The 17003-nt window shown below is 37.6% G+C and overlaps 2 protein-coding genes across 2 annotated transcripts in view; one reads left to right on the top strand and one right to left on the bottom strand.

Annotated features, from left to right (window-relative positions):
- Positions 1 to 17003, bottom strand: part of adam22 (ADAM metallopeptidase domain 22) — an 83635-nt gene that overhangs the window by 24628 nt on the left and 42004 nt on the right. Inside the window, exons 7-15 of the mRNA XM_067410564.1 lie at positions 10316 to 10385; positions 10111 to 10181; positions 9266 to 9340; positions 9046 to 9117; positions 7563 to 7729; positions 7381 to 7465; positions 7189 to 7273; positions 7013 to 7064; positions 590 to 689 (exon numbers count right to left, since the gene is read on the bottom strand). Coding sequence (XP_067266665.1) covers positions 590 to 689; positions 7013 to 7064; positions 7189 to 7273; positions 7381 to 7465; positions 7563 to 7729; positions 9046 to 9117; positions 9266 to 9340; positions 10111 to 10181; positions 10316 to 10385 — 777 coding nt within the window. The remainder of the gene's footprint in view (positions 1 to 589; positions 690 to 7012; positions 7065 to 7188; positions 7274 to 7380; positions 7466 to 7562; positions 7730 to 9045; positions 9118 to 9265; positions 9341 to 10110; positions 10182 to 10315; positions 10386 to 17003) is intronic.
- Positions 10993 to 14625, top strand: cldn12 (claudin 12). Its single transcript, XM_067410556.1, has 3 exons — positions 10993 to 11125; positions 11773 to 12075; positions 12343 to 14625. Exons 2-3 carry the CDS (start codon positions 11799 to 11801, stop codon positions 13089 to 13091), a joined length of 1026 nt encoding a protein of 341 aa, XP_067266657.1. The 5' UTR covers positions 10993 to 11125; positions 11773 to 11798; the 3' UTR covers positions 13092 to 14625.

Raw genomic sequence — 17003 nt, 5'->3', positions numbered from 1 at the left:
GAGAGAGAGAGAGAGAGAGAGAGAGAGAGAAGAACTCTGTTAATTTGCACCATTTATTTGTTCATTATTTGCATATATTACTCATTCATACACATATATTGTAACATATAAAAGAACTGTTTTCTATTTTAATATATTTTAAAATGTATTTCATTGCTGTGATGACATAGCTTAATTACTCCAGTCTTCAGTGTCACATGATCCTTCAAAAATCATTCTAATATGCTGATTTGGTGCTCAAGAAATATTTCTTATTATAATCAATGCTGAAAACTGTTGTGTTTAATATTTTTGTGGAAACCATGAAACATTTTTTCCCCATATTCTTTGAATATAAAGTTCAGCACATATGAATATGTAAATATAATGAATATAAAGTTCAGCAAATATTAATAATTTTTGAACAGAAGTCTTTACTATGGAAGCTTGTTTCCACCACTAAATAAAAAAATAAAAAAGGTAAGTGTGACTTTTTATCTCACAATTCTGACTTTTTTTCTCAGAATTGCAAGATTTATACTATGTTGATAGTGATGTGCTAAGGAAAGTAAATGCTATGAACACACAGACAGAACTGAAGCGGGTTTACCTTTGAAGGTTTATTGAAGAGACATGCACCACCTCCACTGTTCAGGAATTCATGATACTCTTCCACGTTACAGTCAGAAAATCTCTCGGGTAAGTAGAAGCTGTTACAGAGAACCACAAAACACTAGAGTCATAATGCCCAATTTTCTTTGATTCACACAACAACTGACACAGGCTATACAAATAAGTGTTTGTAACACTATCAAATTCACATTGAGCTTATACTGAAATGCAACTATTCTTGCCTCAGTAACCACATTTACATGCACACTGTTTTCCAATTAAAGTATTCTAACCCTTATTTAGAAAAAAAATCCCATATACTGCACATGTAATCACCGTAATACAAACAAACTGACAAGCAGATTCTTTCCCCACTACTCCCTTATGGAAATACTGGAAGTGCTTACCAGTAGAGGATGTGTAGATGTAAATGAACAAGTGGATAATCCAATTCCAAATAAAAAGTACAGCATTTCCGATTATTACATGGAAATGCCAGCTGCCTTATTCAGATTGGTTTATGGTAATCAAGTTAAATCACGTTTACATGACACATAAATAATTAGAATACAACCATTCCAAAATCAAAATGTTCATGTAAACGTGGTCACTGTTGTGGTAAATTTCTAATGGGGCAAATTACTGCAAAAAATTTTAGTCTCGGAATAAAAATAGGTTTAATGTGAACTGGTCACACTTAATGTAAACATCAGTCTGGTTAGTGGCTACTGACTCACTTTCATTCAGACCAGGAGAGGGCAGGACTCAGACACAAAGAGCAACAAAACACACCATACAAACACAAGGACCACAGCAACCAAACTGGGTGAAAATGGAAGAATCTGTCAATGCCCTGTCATGTGTTTACAGGCAGATCTGGACCTTTTCAATATGACGGATGTGCTGTGTATTGCATTATATAAATAGCAGTTGCTAACTGTAGAATCTATGTATTTATATCTATTCTCTAAAACCAGGATTCCCAACATTTTTTTCAGCCGAACCACTTTGAATTAAATATGTATTTGAAGCCCCTCTGAGATTTAAAGTCAATATTTCAATAATTTAACACATTTGCACGTTTATGGTTCTCTGATGTCAGTTAATCGTCACATTGCAAATTTGTAGGGCTGTCCTCAACTAAAGATTTTTCTGGTCGACTAGTAGTCATTCATTTTAAGTGATTAGTCGACTAACCGCGCACCAGCAGAAGTAATGATCATAAATGCATTGGGGAAAACAGCAAGGAGATTGCTTGAAAGGTGCCCTAGAATCAAAAATTGAATTTACCTCGGCATAGTTGAATAACAAGAGTTCAGTACATAGAAAAGACATATGTTGAGTTTCAAACTCCATTGTTTCCTCCTTCTTATATAAATCTTATCTGTTTAAAAGACCTCCGGAAAACAGGCGAATCTCAACATAACACCGACTGTTACGTAACAGTCAGGGTCATTAATATGCATGACCCCAATATTTGCATATATGCCAGCTCATGTTCAAGGCATTACACAAGGGCAACCAGTATGAACATCTGGATCTGTGCACAGCAGAAGCATCCGACTCGGTAAGCAAGCAAGGACAACAGCGAAAAATGGCAAATGGAGCAATAATAACTGACATGATCCATGATTACAGGATATTTTTAGTGATATTTGTAAATCGTCTTTCTAAATGTTTCGTTAGCATGTTGCTAATGTACTGTTAAATGTGGTTAAAGTTACCATCGTTTATTACTGTATTGGCGGAGACAAGAGCCGTCGCTATTTTCATTTTTAAACACTTGCAGTCTGTATAATTCATAAACTCAACTTCATTCTTTATAAATCTCTCCAACAGTGTAGCATTAGCCATTAGCCACAGAGCATAGCCTCAAACTCATTCAGAATCAAATGTAAACATCCAAATAAATACTATACTCCCAGGAATCGATGCATGCATGCAGCATGAATGATGAAAATCCTGTAAAGATCCATTTGAGGGTTATATTAGCTGTGTGAACTTTGTTTATGCACTGAATAAATGCACTTAATGGTCGAGAGCTCGGGAAGGCAGGGAGCGGGAGATTTAAAGGGGCCGCAGCCTGAATTGGTGCATAGTTAATGATGTCCCAAAATAGGCAGTTAAAAAAATGAATTAAAAAAAATCTTCAGCTGAAACCTCACAGACACATTCAGGGGACACTTTAGACTTATATTACATCTTTTGAAAATACGTTCTATGGCACCTTTAACATTTTAATAATTAATTGATAAACTAGTGTATTTAGTATTTTCGGCTGCAGATGAAGTTGATAATGCTGACTCGTCATCTCCGCAGTATATGCATTCATTCGGATCACATAACCAGAGAAATTTAAAAGTACACATTGCGATTTCTATATTTTTATATATATATATATATATATATATATTTTTTTTTTTTTTTTTTTCATGTCTGTAAGTTTACATGGAGTTTTGGTTCTTTTTTTTTCTTCTTTTTTTGGTGCGCTCAAGTTCACAGAGAGATGGCAGAAAAGGCAAGGTTTGCTTTCGTTATTTTACAAAAGCACGATTTGTTGTTATTGTGAGTGCACACAAATAAAAGTAGACTCTTCACAGATTCAAAAGATGTATTACTCTTATCTGTATGACCAAAAATGACTGAGTATTAAGTGCAAGAGATCGCACAGGTGCCTCCATGTTAGCTGTCATGCAATAAGCGCACTATTCAGCTTTCACACTCCACACAAACACTTGAATGGCCCACATTTTTCTAGGTTAACGTTAAAGTGAGCAGACGTAAAGCTGCTACTACTTACATGTTTCAGGTGATAAGCTATATTTGAGGTCGATGAATGATAGGTGAGCATTTGGACGCCCTGTCCAATGTACTGTAATTACCACACAGCTGTTAAAGATATGTCCGTCACAGACTGCGTGATTTTGCCACTTCCTGTGGATTTTTTTTCTTTGACTAAGCGACTGATAAAATTTTGGTCAACTAAGCATCTTCTAGTCGATTATTAGGGGGCAGCCCTACAAATTTGGGAACCCTAGTTTTGGAAACCCTGGTCCAAATTACCCAAATCACTCTCTTTTTTTAAGGTGAATCCTCTGATTCTGATGACACTTTCATAGCTTTTGCTTCCTCATTCTATCCATCCACTACACCCTCCCTTTGATGTAAATCGCGATTTCTCCTCTTGTAAACACAGAGGTGTGGCAGTAGTCAAATCATACAGTATCAGGAGAACGCTGCACGCTGCTCAGCCTGTATCATCCAGATTGCTGCCCTCAATATCCTGCAGAGATTATTCCGAAGCAGTAAGCACTATTCCAATCTGTAACAATCTGCAACAATGCAGTTTCAGGAAGCCTTAAATGCAGGCTGCGAATCAATAAGTGCATATCTCACATTATGCCTTATACAAGTGGTTACTCTTCGTTTACCAGACGCTGAGTGTGTTCCTGGAATAACAGGGCACCTTGTCTTACCTGCTCGAGCATTGGTAATTAATTTTAAAGTGTTGCAGACATTTTCACAGGATTGTTAACAGCAGGAAGACAAACTTAAAGGGGAAAACAGAGAACACAAAACATCCTGCCACATTAACACTGGAGTTAGTGGATCAGATCGGACATGCAGGCTGCACGGAAAATAAAACTCCTCAAAACATCTATCAATGGAGAGACAGATCAACATGAGCGTGTCTGTCTGAAAGGCCATTGATACTGGTGTTAATAACATGAGCCGTGAGAGTGTGCTGTAGCTTTCAGGAAATGATGGATATATATATATCAAAAACAATCCAAATACAACGTATGTATGTGCATGTTGGAACCAGAGGACTTTCTCATACTCAGAAGTTTGGACTTTTTGTCCCAATAGTCCCATATTCTCCTGATAGTGAGAAAGAGCTTAGCTTGGTGTGGTGATTACAACACTTTTTCTCTCAGTTTATGAACTTCTACAAATGATATTTAAGCTTTCAAAGGAAATGTTTGCATTGATAAAAAAAAATGGTTAATGACTACTAAATGTGTTCAGAACCATGACTTGCGAAGAGAAGAAGTCTTATCTGAGAAGCTAAGCACACAGCAAGACGGAGGGCGAACACACACTGAGAGTGCTGGTGTGAATTTCAGCTAACGTCCTGTCAGTAAGCCATATATCAAGTGACAGATGTCAGTCACATAATTCTGATTATCTGATTGTATTATAAAAAGAGTTTCGTGTTTGGAGGTTGATTGTGTGTGTATCACGAAGGCTTTATGACATTTGGCATTAGCATGAAATCATGATCGTTCTGTTCTGATTGTGAATGACTGCAGACAGTTTTAAACTATTTAAAGGGGTCATTTCTCAAAAAATTAGTTACATACGTACTATATGTTTCGGAACTCAACACCTCCATATTCCAAAAAGAACATTTTTTAAACAATGCTGCAAAAACAACTAGTTCTGAAATCTTTATGGTTGTAACTACACACGGATGCCAACTGGGTGTTCAGCTACTTGATTTTGGCATGGATTGTTTTTTTTGCAAAAAGGCTTTTACTCAAAGTGATAGTTCACCCAGAAATGAAAATCTGCTGTTAATTTACTCACCCTCAGGCCATCCAAGATGTAGGTGGCTTTTTTTCTTCAGCAAAACAGTAAAGGCGATTTTTAGCTGAAACCTCTGCGATTCATATAATGGAAGTCAATGGGTGCCGTTACATTGAGATTCAAAAAAACATATGCAGACAAAAAAAATCTCAAAATGTTTTCATCTCAAAGTGACAGCACCCATTGACTTTCATCATATGAATCATATAGGACCTTGGTTTCAGCTAAAAAATATCTTCTTTACTGTTCTACTGAAGAAAAAAAGCCACCTACATCCTAAATGGTCTGAGGTTGAGTGAATTAACAACAAATGTTCATTTTGGGGTGAACTGTCACTTTAATTATGGGCTAGTTCAAACAATACTGAACCTCAAAGGGTGGAAAATACTGAAAAACCTAATATGATCAGGAACAAAATAAACGATTAAAAATGCATGATATGACCCCTTTAAAATGAGAGGAGGACCAAAAATCCCCTCGTAACGAAAAATGTCCCACTATGTCGGCCGAATTAAAAAACAGTGAAAAAATTTAAGAGAGCACACAGGAAACTGCAGAATGTTCCAACATAATGCACTTCCGCCATATTGCACTCTTGACTGAATAAAATTAAGGCCATAATGCTATTAGATGGAGTGAGGGGGCGAGGCTGATGTGACTCAGCAGCTGACTGGTCGACAGGACACGAGCGAGTAGCATGACACAGCCAAGCGTCTGCTCACCTGCTGTCCCATTCGGGAACAAGGGGAAACGCAAAAGGTATTAAAACACACGGATATAGACAAACCAACACACACAGATGCACACTGTGACATGAACAAACACCAATCACATCACACGTATCTGATCACCTCACATCACGGCATTTCTTGCACGACCACTGTGAACATTTCTGACTGTTTTAGGCATAAATACTAATAATCAGTTGTGCGTTGCTACTTTTCACTTCGACTCTGGCAAACACTGTTTGTGAATATTAAGATTACTTAAAAAGTTCCAGGGTGAATTTGAATCATGAACAGTGAAATGTCAATGTCCACACGTGAAATGTCAACAGTGGAGAGCCAAAAATATAAAACTGGATTAAAATGATCAATAACACTTTCTCATGACATTTTGAGGATACGGTGTTCTAATTTTACACAGGAGTTCATAGGTCAGTCTCACAAAAACATCTTATTTCACCCCAATATCAACAGAAAAACAACAACAATAGCTTATATTTGGCATGAAGTAAACTCTATCAGAACTATACAGATATATATAACAGGGATAAGAATGAGGTTATTTTTGGCATTACAGTAATAAGATTTGATCTTATAGAGGGTAGAGGGATATAGGGTGAAATATGAATCTGAAATTTTCTGGAAAGTTTTGTGAGATTCACCCTCACAGATTGTAATGCTAATCTGCCCACCCAGCAACTGTCTGTGAGGTTCCAGCGAAAATGAAAACAGGACACAAATACTGTATGAGTAAGCACAGAGACAGATGAATTGAGATGCCAAATTATTTACTGCCACCTAGTGGACTTTCATGAGAAACAGTGTTTAAATCTGTCTCAGTTTCTCACTAGCTGCCTGTTAACAACATCTGACGTGACAGAAAGTGTTATGGATCAGTGAGTGGCACAAATTTCAAACACTGTTACTTTGAGTACATTTAATGTAACATTATTAAAGCAACAAAAACACAGGAACACAGACTCAGCACAAAGAATGACAGGCTGTTTTAGTAAGACTAATATGCATTTCTAATAGGGTCTAAAAAGCTACATGAGTTATGTATGTGTGTTAGGAGATCTGGTAAATCTGCTTTGTTAGAAACTTACCCAACATCATCCATTATGCAACCAGACCATTTATCTTCACACTTGCACTCCCCTGTGTGGGAAAGATGGATTGCACTGACAAACTATGAGAGACTGTATGTGTGAGTACTCGTGTGTACTGCCAAAGTACATACGTGAAAAATATAAAGGTTAGAACAGGAAATGAGAGCACTCACCATTTAAAATGCGTTTCTTATCAGAAAATATGCCGATATTTTGTCCCAGTGACTGAGCAAGAGTTATGGCCATTTCCTTTCCATACTAACAAATCAGAAGAAAAAAAAAACACCCAATTAAAAGCTTTCGACATTGACAAATAGATTAATTTTCATTACTAAAAAACGTCTTTCATAACCACAACCACAAACCTCATTCACTCCGCCTCCCTTAGTGTGCGAGCAGACACCACCCATGTATGAAGCTCCTCCCCAGTTGCTATGGAAACGGTTGCCCCTGGAGACAGACAGAAAACTCATTAGAAATGCCCTTTCATTTGATCATAAAAATAATGTCTGCTGTGTGTATGTGTGTTTTTTTCTTTATAACTCACGAGAAAAGGTGAACGGAGTCGCACTTTTCTTTAATAAAGTCTCTTCGGTACTTCATAAACTCTCGTAATGTCACCATGGGGTCATCGTTGATGTTGAATCTGTTGTCTGCCGCCCACGTTTCCATTGCAACCAAGACAATTCTAGTGTTGAGCTGCTCTTTGAAGTACTGAAGATAAAAAAAAGAGTATGTCTTTATTAACAACAGGTGAATAAGAATTGAATTTATTCTATGCAATTCTGAATCCAAAGGACACACATGAAGACTGCAGAATGATGGATCTTTTTTGTTGTTCATTCTAGAGCTCATTTTGACATACTGAACAACAGGCTGAAGCAGCCAAATGCCAACTGTCTCTCACACAGTGAGAGAGTGAGAGAGAGAGAGAGAGAGAGAGAGAGAGAGAGAGAGAGAAAGAAATGGAGGAATGTTTATGGGACTGTCAAGGGCAGACAGACTGACAAACAAGCAAATAAAGCAGCTCATGACGTGTCAGTCTGCTCTATTTGTCTTGAGAAACTGATGAGGATCAGCCTTCTGCAGTTATAATATTATCTGTTTAATAGATTTACAATACAAGTTATGCTGGGTTCAAACTACATGATATCAGAGCATTTTTGGCACAATCCATTTGCAGAAATTGTTCGTTTTATCCCATATACCCCCGGTTTCACAGACAAGGCTTAAGCCCAGACAAAAGTGAGTGAGTAAATGATGACAGAATTTTCATTTTTGGGTGAACCTTTTAAAATAATGTAAGTGCCATTCTTCTGTCTCAAGATGCACAGCAGTAATTTGTTTTTTTCTACGACACGTAACTAAAAGATACTTAAATGCCCTAATTGAATTAAGACTTAATCCTGGCTTAATCTAAGCCCTATCTGTGAAACAGGCCATAGTACATCATAGCGGACGACAACCAATGCAGCATCTGTGGTGCTTCACAACATCCCGGCAGAAGCATGTTTAATATTTTTTCGTCCTCCACAATGAGTTCCATCACATTTTTCACATTGACCAAAAGGATCGACATAGCTTTCAAACATGGCAAAATGAAAGATAGACAATGGTATTGGTGCTGCTAGGTGTAATTATTCAATGGAGGAAAGTTATGGCAACAATACTCCTGCCTTTATGATGTTTCCTCGAGGGACTACCATGACTAAAAAGATAAATGCTGGTGAACGATAGCGGAGGTGCTTCAGGAACCCTTCGGTAGTCATTGCTTGTTTACGACTAAGTCAGTCGCTAGTTCAGCCTTCTCGATGACATCACGCAAGTTGTTAAAGATGGCAAGCGATGATTGGTGGGGAAGCAACATGTAGTCTGATATGCTTCATGTCCACGACACAACAAGAATTTAGAGTCAGAATCGCATAATCTGATACAGTGACTGTAGTAACAGAAAAAAATAATATTGTGTAGCCTGAGCCCGGCATAAAACAGTACATGAATAAAAAAGACTGTTAATATGAGCAACTTACCAGATCAGCCATATTTACAACAGACTTGGCATAGTTGTTTGTTTGTCCAACGGAAAGGCGATGCTTCTTGTACTGGGGAAAATGAACGTGAATGCATTATAAAATGAATGCATTACAGCCATAAGAAAAAAACAATGATAAATTGCATAATACACTGGACTTGATTATCTAGGTTAATTATTGAATAATTAGCTCAATAATGGACTGTCACTCATCTTACCATCAAATGATCATTTATGACCATCAGCTCTATATATTTGGTTTCATCTGCAACACTCCGTGGACTTCGCGATATCTGTGTGAGAAATTTGACACTGTACATTATTCTCCTGTAGTTTAAGGCTCTGATGAGTTCTGATATAGTGACAACATGGGATAGGATCATAAAGAATTCTGGATCTGATTCCAATTCAGGAATTTGGTTCCATTATGATTCCATGAATGATTCTTTAAGTAGTTCTGAAGAAGAAATAAACAATAAAAAAAAGAGTGGAAATTAATTCTTAATATATATTTTATACTATCAGCGGCATATTATGAAATTTAAAAGAACACAATAATTCAAAAATAACTTTTAATCCTTAAAAAACAATGTATCACACAGTCTGACATACGCCAAAACATTGTGATGACAACAGCAAAGTTTAAAGTGCCACTGATGCGCATACTGCATATTTTATTCATATTTTGTTATAGCGTTCCATCAGCATCACTAGAAGAATGCAGAATAAACATCAAGTCCTTCGATTCGAAAATTATTTAAAAAAGGAATTCGAACAGTTCTCTACTCCCAAACCATGTTTCATATCATCACCATGCAGCACACAAAACATGCTTACTGCAGAGAAACAGCTGATCTATACATTAGTGCCATAAAGAGTTCACAGCCCTGCTCTAAATATTTCATGAGAGGAGGAGAGATGGTGAGGAAAAGATAGACACAGAAGAAACAGAGAGAGAGAGCAGAACTTACAACAGCACTGAAATCACATCAGATAGTCAAACCTTAATGGATACTCAGACACACACAATGTACCACAAGTGTTTTGAACACAGTATACACACCTGTCTCTTTTTCCTCCTGTGGGCGGCACTGAACTGTGGAGGGTTCTGGAATGGTGACTCTGCCAGATGAACTTACACAAACATTAACTATCAGTATGGACATTTGAACACAGAGTGTGTGCAAACAAAATGAACTCATTCTGCTTTATTAATTATCCCCCATGGGCCATAATGGGTTAAAAAAGAACAGGAGAATGGTCCATACCTGCAGAAATGAAGTCCTCTGGGGCATCCAAACCATGAGACTGATAAATCATGTGCACATGAACCTCCTCCTACAGAAAAGAAATGATATGATTATGTGTCAAATACTCCCACATAACACTTGTTTGATGAGACACAGTGCTCAATCTGTATAAGAAAGAGATAGACAGCACATTTAATAAAGCAACAGTCACATTTTCATTGGGGCAAGTTGTCACACATGTTTTGTAAATGTATTAATTGAAATGTTTGTTGGCCTAAACAAATGTTTAATATTTATAATATTACATTTTTGCTGTTTAATGAATTGTTTTGTCCAAAAGATCTCTTTTAGCCAAGAGTTTGTTTACAGAAATTTATATAAAAATATAACCACTCTGAGAAGCATTGACAGCTAGTTTATTGTATAGAAATAGGCAAGCTAATTTAAAATAAGGTACAGTAAATAAAAAAGAAGTAGAAGATAAACCTTTTGACTGCGTTACCGTTTTTGGAGGCGCCAAAATACAATTTGATTTACGCGAGAAAAAACTCCAGACTGCGTCGTTGAAAATACCAACAAAATTGTCTTTTTTTTAAGCCACTAATTGGCAATATTTATCCAGCTTTAGTGGTTTATATACGTTACGCTAGTATAGTTTGTGAACAATATACGCATGTGAGCGCGCGCATGACGTCATGTGAGTTCTGCGCGCTCCTGGAGAGTCCTCCTCAAACACAACACGACGATAAAGGGCAGAGGATCACCGATTGTGTGAGAAAATGACCGTTATATCACCAAAAGAGTCATTTAAAATTCACTGCTAATCAGGTATGTGTGTGATATATTGGTGTTGACAGCGTCACTCGGACGAAATTAAAGCGCAACATGTTGTATCGTAAAGTTAGCAGTTAGCTGAAATTAGCTTGTTAGCGCTCTAATGAACTCGTGAATAAATCATAACCAAACAAGATCTCTAATCAAAACAAACAGTAAACTAAAACACACATGCTGAGCCCGTGAAATACTAAAAAAAAAAGCTTTAATATAAGTAATATTGCTTGTGATAAGGACAGTAAGAAACTCCTGACAGATGCGATTGTCTGACATCTATTGTTGTAATGACAGTGCGCGCACACACATACATTTACTCCATATAAGCACTACACGTCTATTGTACATAGACACAGACATTTATTGTAGTGTACATACACTCTAAACTTAGATACATACATTATCACTGATATAAACACTCACGACATATGCAATAATGCACTCAACCCTTTTTAACTCATCTTTTACTGTATGTCTCTGAGGGAGGGGACATTACTGTAAGATCTACAGTAACATACACCTTTCATATTTCCATGCACTGGTATACAAACTTTCAATTTGTTAGCAAACTTTTGCAAATCACTCAAAACATGTAACTTTTTCTAATTTCTGATTTCCTTTCTTATCTCTTTTCCCCCTACAAGGATAATAGATTTTCCTGACTCCAGCCATGTCTTGTCGTGACATTCACGCCACCAATGCCTTCGCCTTCATCGTCGCGATGCTGTCAGTGGGCGGGTTGACCATTGCTACGCTCATTCCTCAGTGGAGAACCACACGCCTGCTTACCTTCAACCGCAATGCCAAAAACGTGACCGTGTACGACGGCCTGTGGACCAAGTGTGTGCAGCGAGATGGTTCTTCGGGTTGCTATTACTTTGATGCTGACTGGTACTCGAAAGTAGACCAGTTGGACCTCAGACTGCTACAGTTCTGTTTACCTGCTGGTAGGTGCTCATAATGTGTTCAGTGACCTTGCTTGTTAGTTTATAGGGCCGTATGTGTTTTATCCATTTTAATTTCTAAATAGCAGTCTTTTTGTGGTTTAATAATCAGACACAAGTCATATAAAATTTCACCAAATTCTGGTGTTATACTGTAAATTCCATTTTTATGACTGGATTCCACAATTCCTTTCACATTTTCTGTATTGCGGAAATCACAAGGCCCTAAGTTTATTCTTAAATGTTGACGTCAACCTCTTCTCTGCACAGGTCTGCTGTTTTCCAGCTTGGCTCTTCTGCTCTGTCTCACTGGCATGTGTAAAACCGCTTGCTGCTCCAAAACTCCTGACGACATCAAGAACTCGCGCTGCTTGGTCAACAGCTCAGGCTGCCATCTCGTGGCTGGGATGCTTCTGTTTCTAGGTGGGGCCATCGCCTTGCCACCCTCCGTTTGGTTCCTGTTTCACACGCGTGACCTTAACGAGCGCTACGATAACCTGTTTGCCGTTGAGTTTGGGGTGTATGTAGCCATCGGCAGTGCAGGTGGTCTGATCTTAGCTGCTCTGCTGATGTTTATGTGGTACTGCATGTGTAAAAAACTGCCTTCACCCTTCTGGTTACCTCTCCCTGAAGTGCCAACAATGACCAACAGCCTCTCCGCACAGCCCCTCATGACCAACGGCTTGCCTTCTCCTGTGACATACGCCCCACAGAGCTTCCCTCCAGCTGTTCTGGATGCCCCCGCTTATGTCTCAGCACAGGGGTACCCTCAACCTGTACCCACGCAGCCTATGCCGCCCCACGTCTACATGCCACAGATGTCTATGCCTGATGGTTATGGCTCAGAAGTCGGAGCCTCACAAGTATATAGCTACGCCCCCTCGCAAAGCTACGCGCCTTCTCAGGGATACGCCCCCTCGCAAAGTTACGCCCCCTCACAGAGGTATGCTGGGCACCGCTATTCCACACGCTCCCGTATGTCAGGCATTGAGATTGACATTCCCGTCCTTACAGACTGACACTGAGTTGAGGTGTCCACAGCTGTTTGAAATCAAAGCGGTCAATCTGTTATTTTATTTTTAGGAATTAGAAAACAGCTGTGAACAAAATGGTAAATTGAAAGAAGCAACTATATTTCTTTGATGTAGCAGGTGCCTCTTAGTTAAAGCACTGAAAATGGCCAAAAAGTGAAAAATGAAAGCAATAACACAAGTGGAATTAGGAAGTCATGCCTTGCTCTCTTAATGTGCTTTATTCATAAAACAAGCAAAACAAATATATGTGTAAACTCTTCATAATTTCACTGAGTATGTTGCATTAAATTTAATGACATGTTTACATATGATTTACACAGAACTGAATTTTGCTCGTGTTTCATAACCCTAATGTTTTTATTAATCTCAATAGTAACACTGAACTTAATGTTGATGTTAAGCACTGTAGTAACCTGTTAATGTCTACTAATATCTAAATGTGATTATTAATTATTAGAAAGCGATGCAACTGCTTGCACTCATCTCTGTGGCTTGTATTACTGTCAGTGCCATGAAGTTCCACATTTGCTGTTTAGAAATGCGTTGCTTTGTTGTTCTAAATTCTAATACCTGAACATTGTTTTTTGTTTGATTTTTTACTCTATGCGTTTGTTACATAATATGTGAAGGATAAATCATTTTTACCTGCTGTTTATTATAATTATCTTTGAAATTGATAGAAATTTGTCTTTTAATTTCTGTCCTGTTTTGGTCAAAATGTTAAATGAACACTAACATTATAGGATCTGTTTTTGTGTCCTTTTATACACTGAAGAAGAGTTTGCAGGTTTTAGAAAAGGACCTTTGTAGTTTTACTCATGTTACTCTTTTCTGCCTTTGCCTTTGAAAAGTTTAACTACTCTTATCAAGACTGTACTTCCACTTTTTGATTTATCTGTAATAATGAGCCTTACATGAGTAACAAACCTTTAATGAAACACTGCATTACATTCCAGTCTCTTCATTTTAGTGCAAATGTTTTTGTTGTTGCTTTTTAAAGGTGCCACACTAGAGATGTCATCACTATGTAATTCAGCGGATTTGAATAATGAATGCTCTTGTAATGTTTGTTTACTGTTACGTAGTCACTCGTTCCATTGCTGAAATGAGAGAAAAACACTAATGTCTTAAAAACAAATAGTTATAGTCTTACATTGCCTATGAAATATTGCACAGATCTATTTCTTTTTGCCTTTTTCTGCAAAGCTCTGTTGCAAAATGTTAATTTTAATTGTTTATTTTATTTTTATTTACATAGTGTATGGACTACTAGTGTCTTGAATGCTCTTTATTAAAGTTCAGTTTATTGAATGAAATGTTCTGTGATTTGCTGAGATGCATAACAGATGCTTTGCTCAGGGTAAATATACTTGTAGACAGTGCTGGGCAGATTACTTGCAAATTGTGGTTAGTTATGTAATCTAGATTACTAATTTTAGGTAAGGTATTCTGACTTTTAGATTACTTTTGGCCTAACTTGTTTATCACTATTTGAAAATCATTATTGTGTACCATATTGATTTAAAAAAACAAAACAAAATACAAAATATTTTTCATTCTTTGTTGTCAACAAATTTTTTGAAAGGAAAATGTAAAGAGTAAAAAGATAAATTATGAATAATTTACTGCCATTGTATGAATATGTAATCATGTAATCCATAAAAAGTAATTAATCAGATTATGAGAATTTTAAAATGTAAAAAAATATAATTACAAGTACAACATTTTTGGAATCTGATTATGCAAACCAGATACATATAATCAGTTACTACCAAAGTTCCTTTAAGACAAGTCATTTCACTTGGTGGCCATCTTTGAAATGCCTCTCGGACATTCAAGTGCAGCTCCTATCTCTTTAGATGGGGAAACATCAAATCCTCCAAAGCTGTTTGCCAAGCTTTCGATTAAATTTCATATTTAAAATCACAAGTGAAATCTGACAACAACAGAAATTTTGATTCTAAACGCTTGAATCATGACAAACAAAATTGTATTTTTCTGGCTGGCTCAAGCTAATGCGCATGCGCAGTCCTAAAGTGCGTGTCTCGTGTGTCTCAGTAGAGTACCTCAGGGATGAAGCGTTTTTGTAGGCCAACCCAGAAGTTAGCAGCGCACGGGTTCCCTCGGTTGAAAGCCTATGCATTTTTCCCATAGACTTGGGAAATGACACTTTATGACACTAACACGTTTTGTCTATCAAGATAATCTTTACAAGTTAAAACAACATAAATACATTTTGAAGCCTAAATAAAGTCGTCAGATATAAAAAGCTAACAGTAGGCTATAAACGGACTACAGCACACCATGGTCACGGATCAACGTCATCACCACCAAGCTTCCTCAAACTGTATTTAAAAAACATTATTTAAAAACATGTTCGCTGATTATGATCTGTGCTGTTATGAATACTTATCCACTTTTTCATGAGAAATGCTGTCCAAATGTCCTGTTTGTCATGATGACGTCTAAAGTCCCCACCAAAGGAAGGAGTCCCTTTTAGCAACTTGTTAGCAACCACCATTTTTAAGACACAATAAAGGTTTAAAAAAATCACAAGCGGGTTATAACTGGTGTGTTTTATGTCATGGAAATATATATAGGCTTTGTTAACCACAGACCTTATTTCAGGCGATTTTTTATTTTTTTTTTTTCAAAAAAACCCATGGCGTTGGAACCGGAAGCCCTAAAATGATAACTTGCTTCCGGGTTTTGCCAACAAAAATGCGTCATCCCTTAGGTACTCTATTTGGAGGCGCGCATCTGTTTCTATAGAAACCAGAGCTTCTAGCGGCTGCTGCAGTGACGCGACAACTGTACCAATTGGCGATTGGCTCTTATTTAGAAGGCGGGACTTATTCCGCCGCTTTGAATGAAAACCTTGTAAATGACAACATCATTTTCACTTTTATATCAATTATATCACTGCATTTGGCAGACACTTGACTTCTATCCATAGTGATTTGCAGTGGATATGAGGCACGTATTATCAGATGTGCGTTCCCTGGGAAATAAACCCCTGACTTTGTCGCTGCTAGTGCCATGCTCTACCAGCTGAGCTACAGAAACACTACACATCCTGCCACCACACTCCTGCACGCTTCCACATGATGCCAGTGGGGAATATCAGTGCGCTAGATAAGAAAGACGAGGGAGACACAGACCTCGTTTCTATGGAGGCTATTCCACTCCACCCCCCATATCCTCACGTATGAGAGGCGGCACTTTGTGAGGGATTAGCCGTATAACGCAGATGGCCTATCAGATGTATTGGCTTAAAATAAGATGGGGTTTTCTGTATTGGAGCAGAGGAGGGTGTGTGTGTGTTCTCCTGGGGACTAGATCATGAATAGAAAGCAGGTTGGGGGATGGCACACTTTCTTTTTTTGGGGGGTGAAAGTGTGTTAAGGTTGTTGAGGGGGTGGGGTGCCTGCCGCCCCGTTCCAGAGACGATCTCCCACCCCCAACACTATCAGCCTGACTGTCCAGCAAGCATAAGATAGAGAAAATCAGACACATGGAGAAATAAAAAATGTCTCCAAACACACACACCCAGTGACACATAATCAGATGTGAGCCTTCCCTCCAAAAACAAACTAATTTTGCTTACAGAAAATGTTTGTTTCTTTTTTAAGCTATGGCTGGGAATAGATTCAAAATTTGTACCAAACTATATGCATCATTGAGTTAACTGCATCATTATTTGATATTTATTTTATTTTATTACAAATTAAAATTGTGTATCTAGAGAACAAGTTGGCATTACAAACAAGTATATATTTGGGATGTGGAGGCTTGAGGTCAAGTTCATTTCCCAAAAGTGCTTCTTTTTTAATATATCTGTATTTGCTATTACTGCCGTAATGTTTATTAGGTGTTACTACTTAACATTAACCAGCA

This window comes from Chanodichthys erythropterus, chromosome 2 (genome assembly GCF_024489055.1).
Source record: "Chanodichthys erythropterus isolate Z2021 chromosome 2, ASM2448905v1, whole genome shotgun sequence".
Taxonomy (NCBI): domain Eukaryota; kingdom Metazoa; phylum Chordata; class Actinopteri; order Cypriniformes; family Xenocyprididae; genus Chanodichthys; species Chanodichthys erythropterus.
Note: the sequence above shows the minus strand (reverse complement) of the source record. Positions and strands in the feature narration are given on the sequence as shown.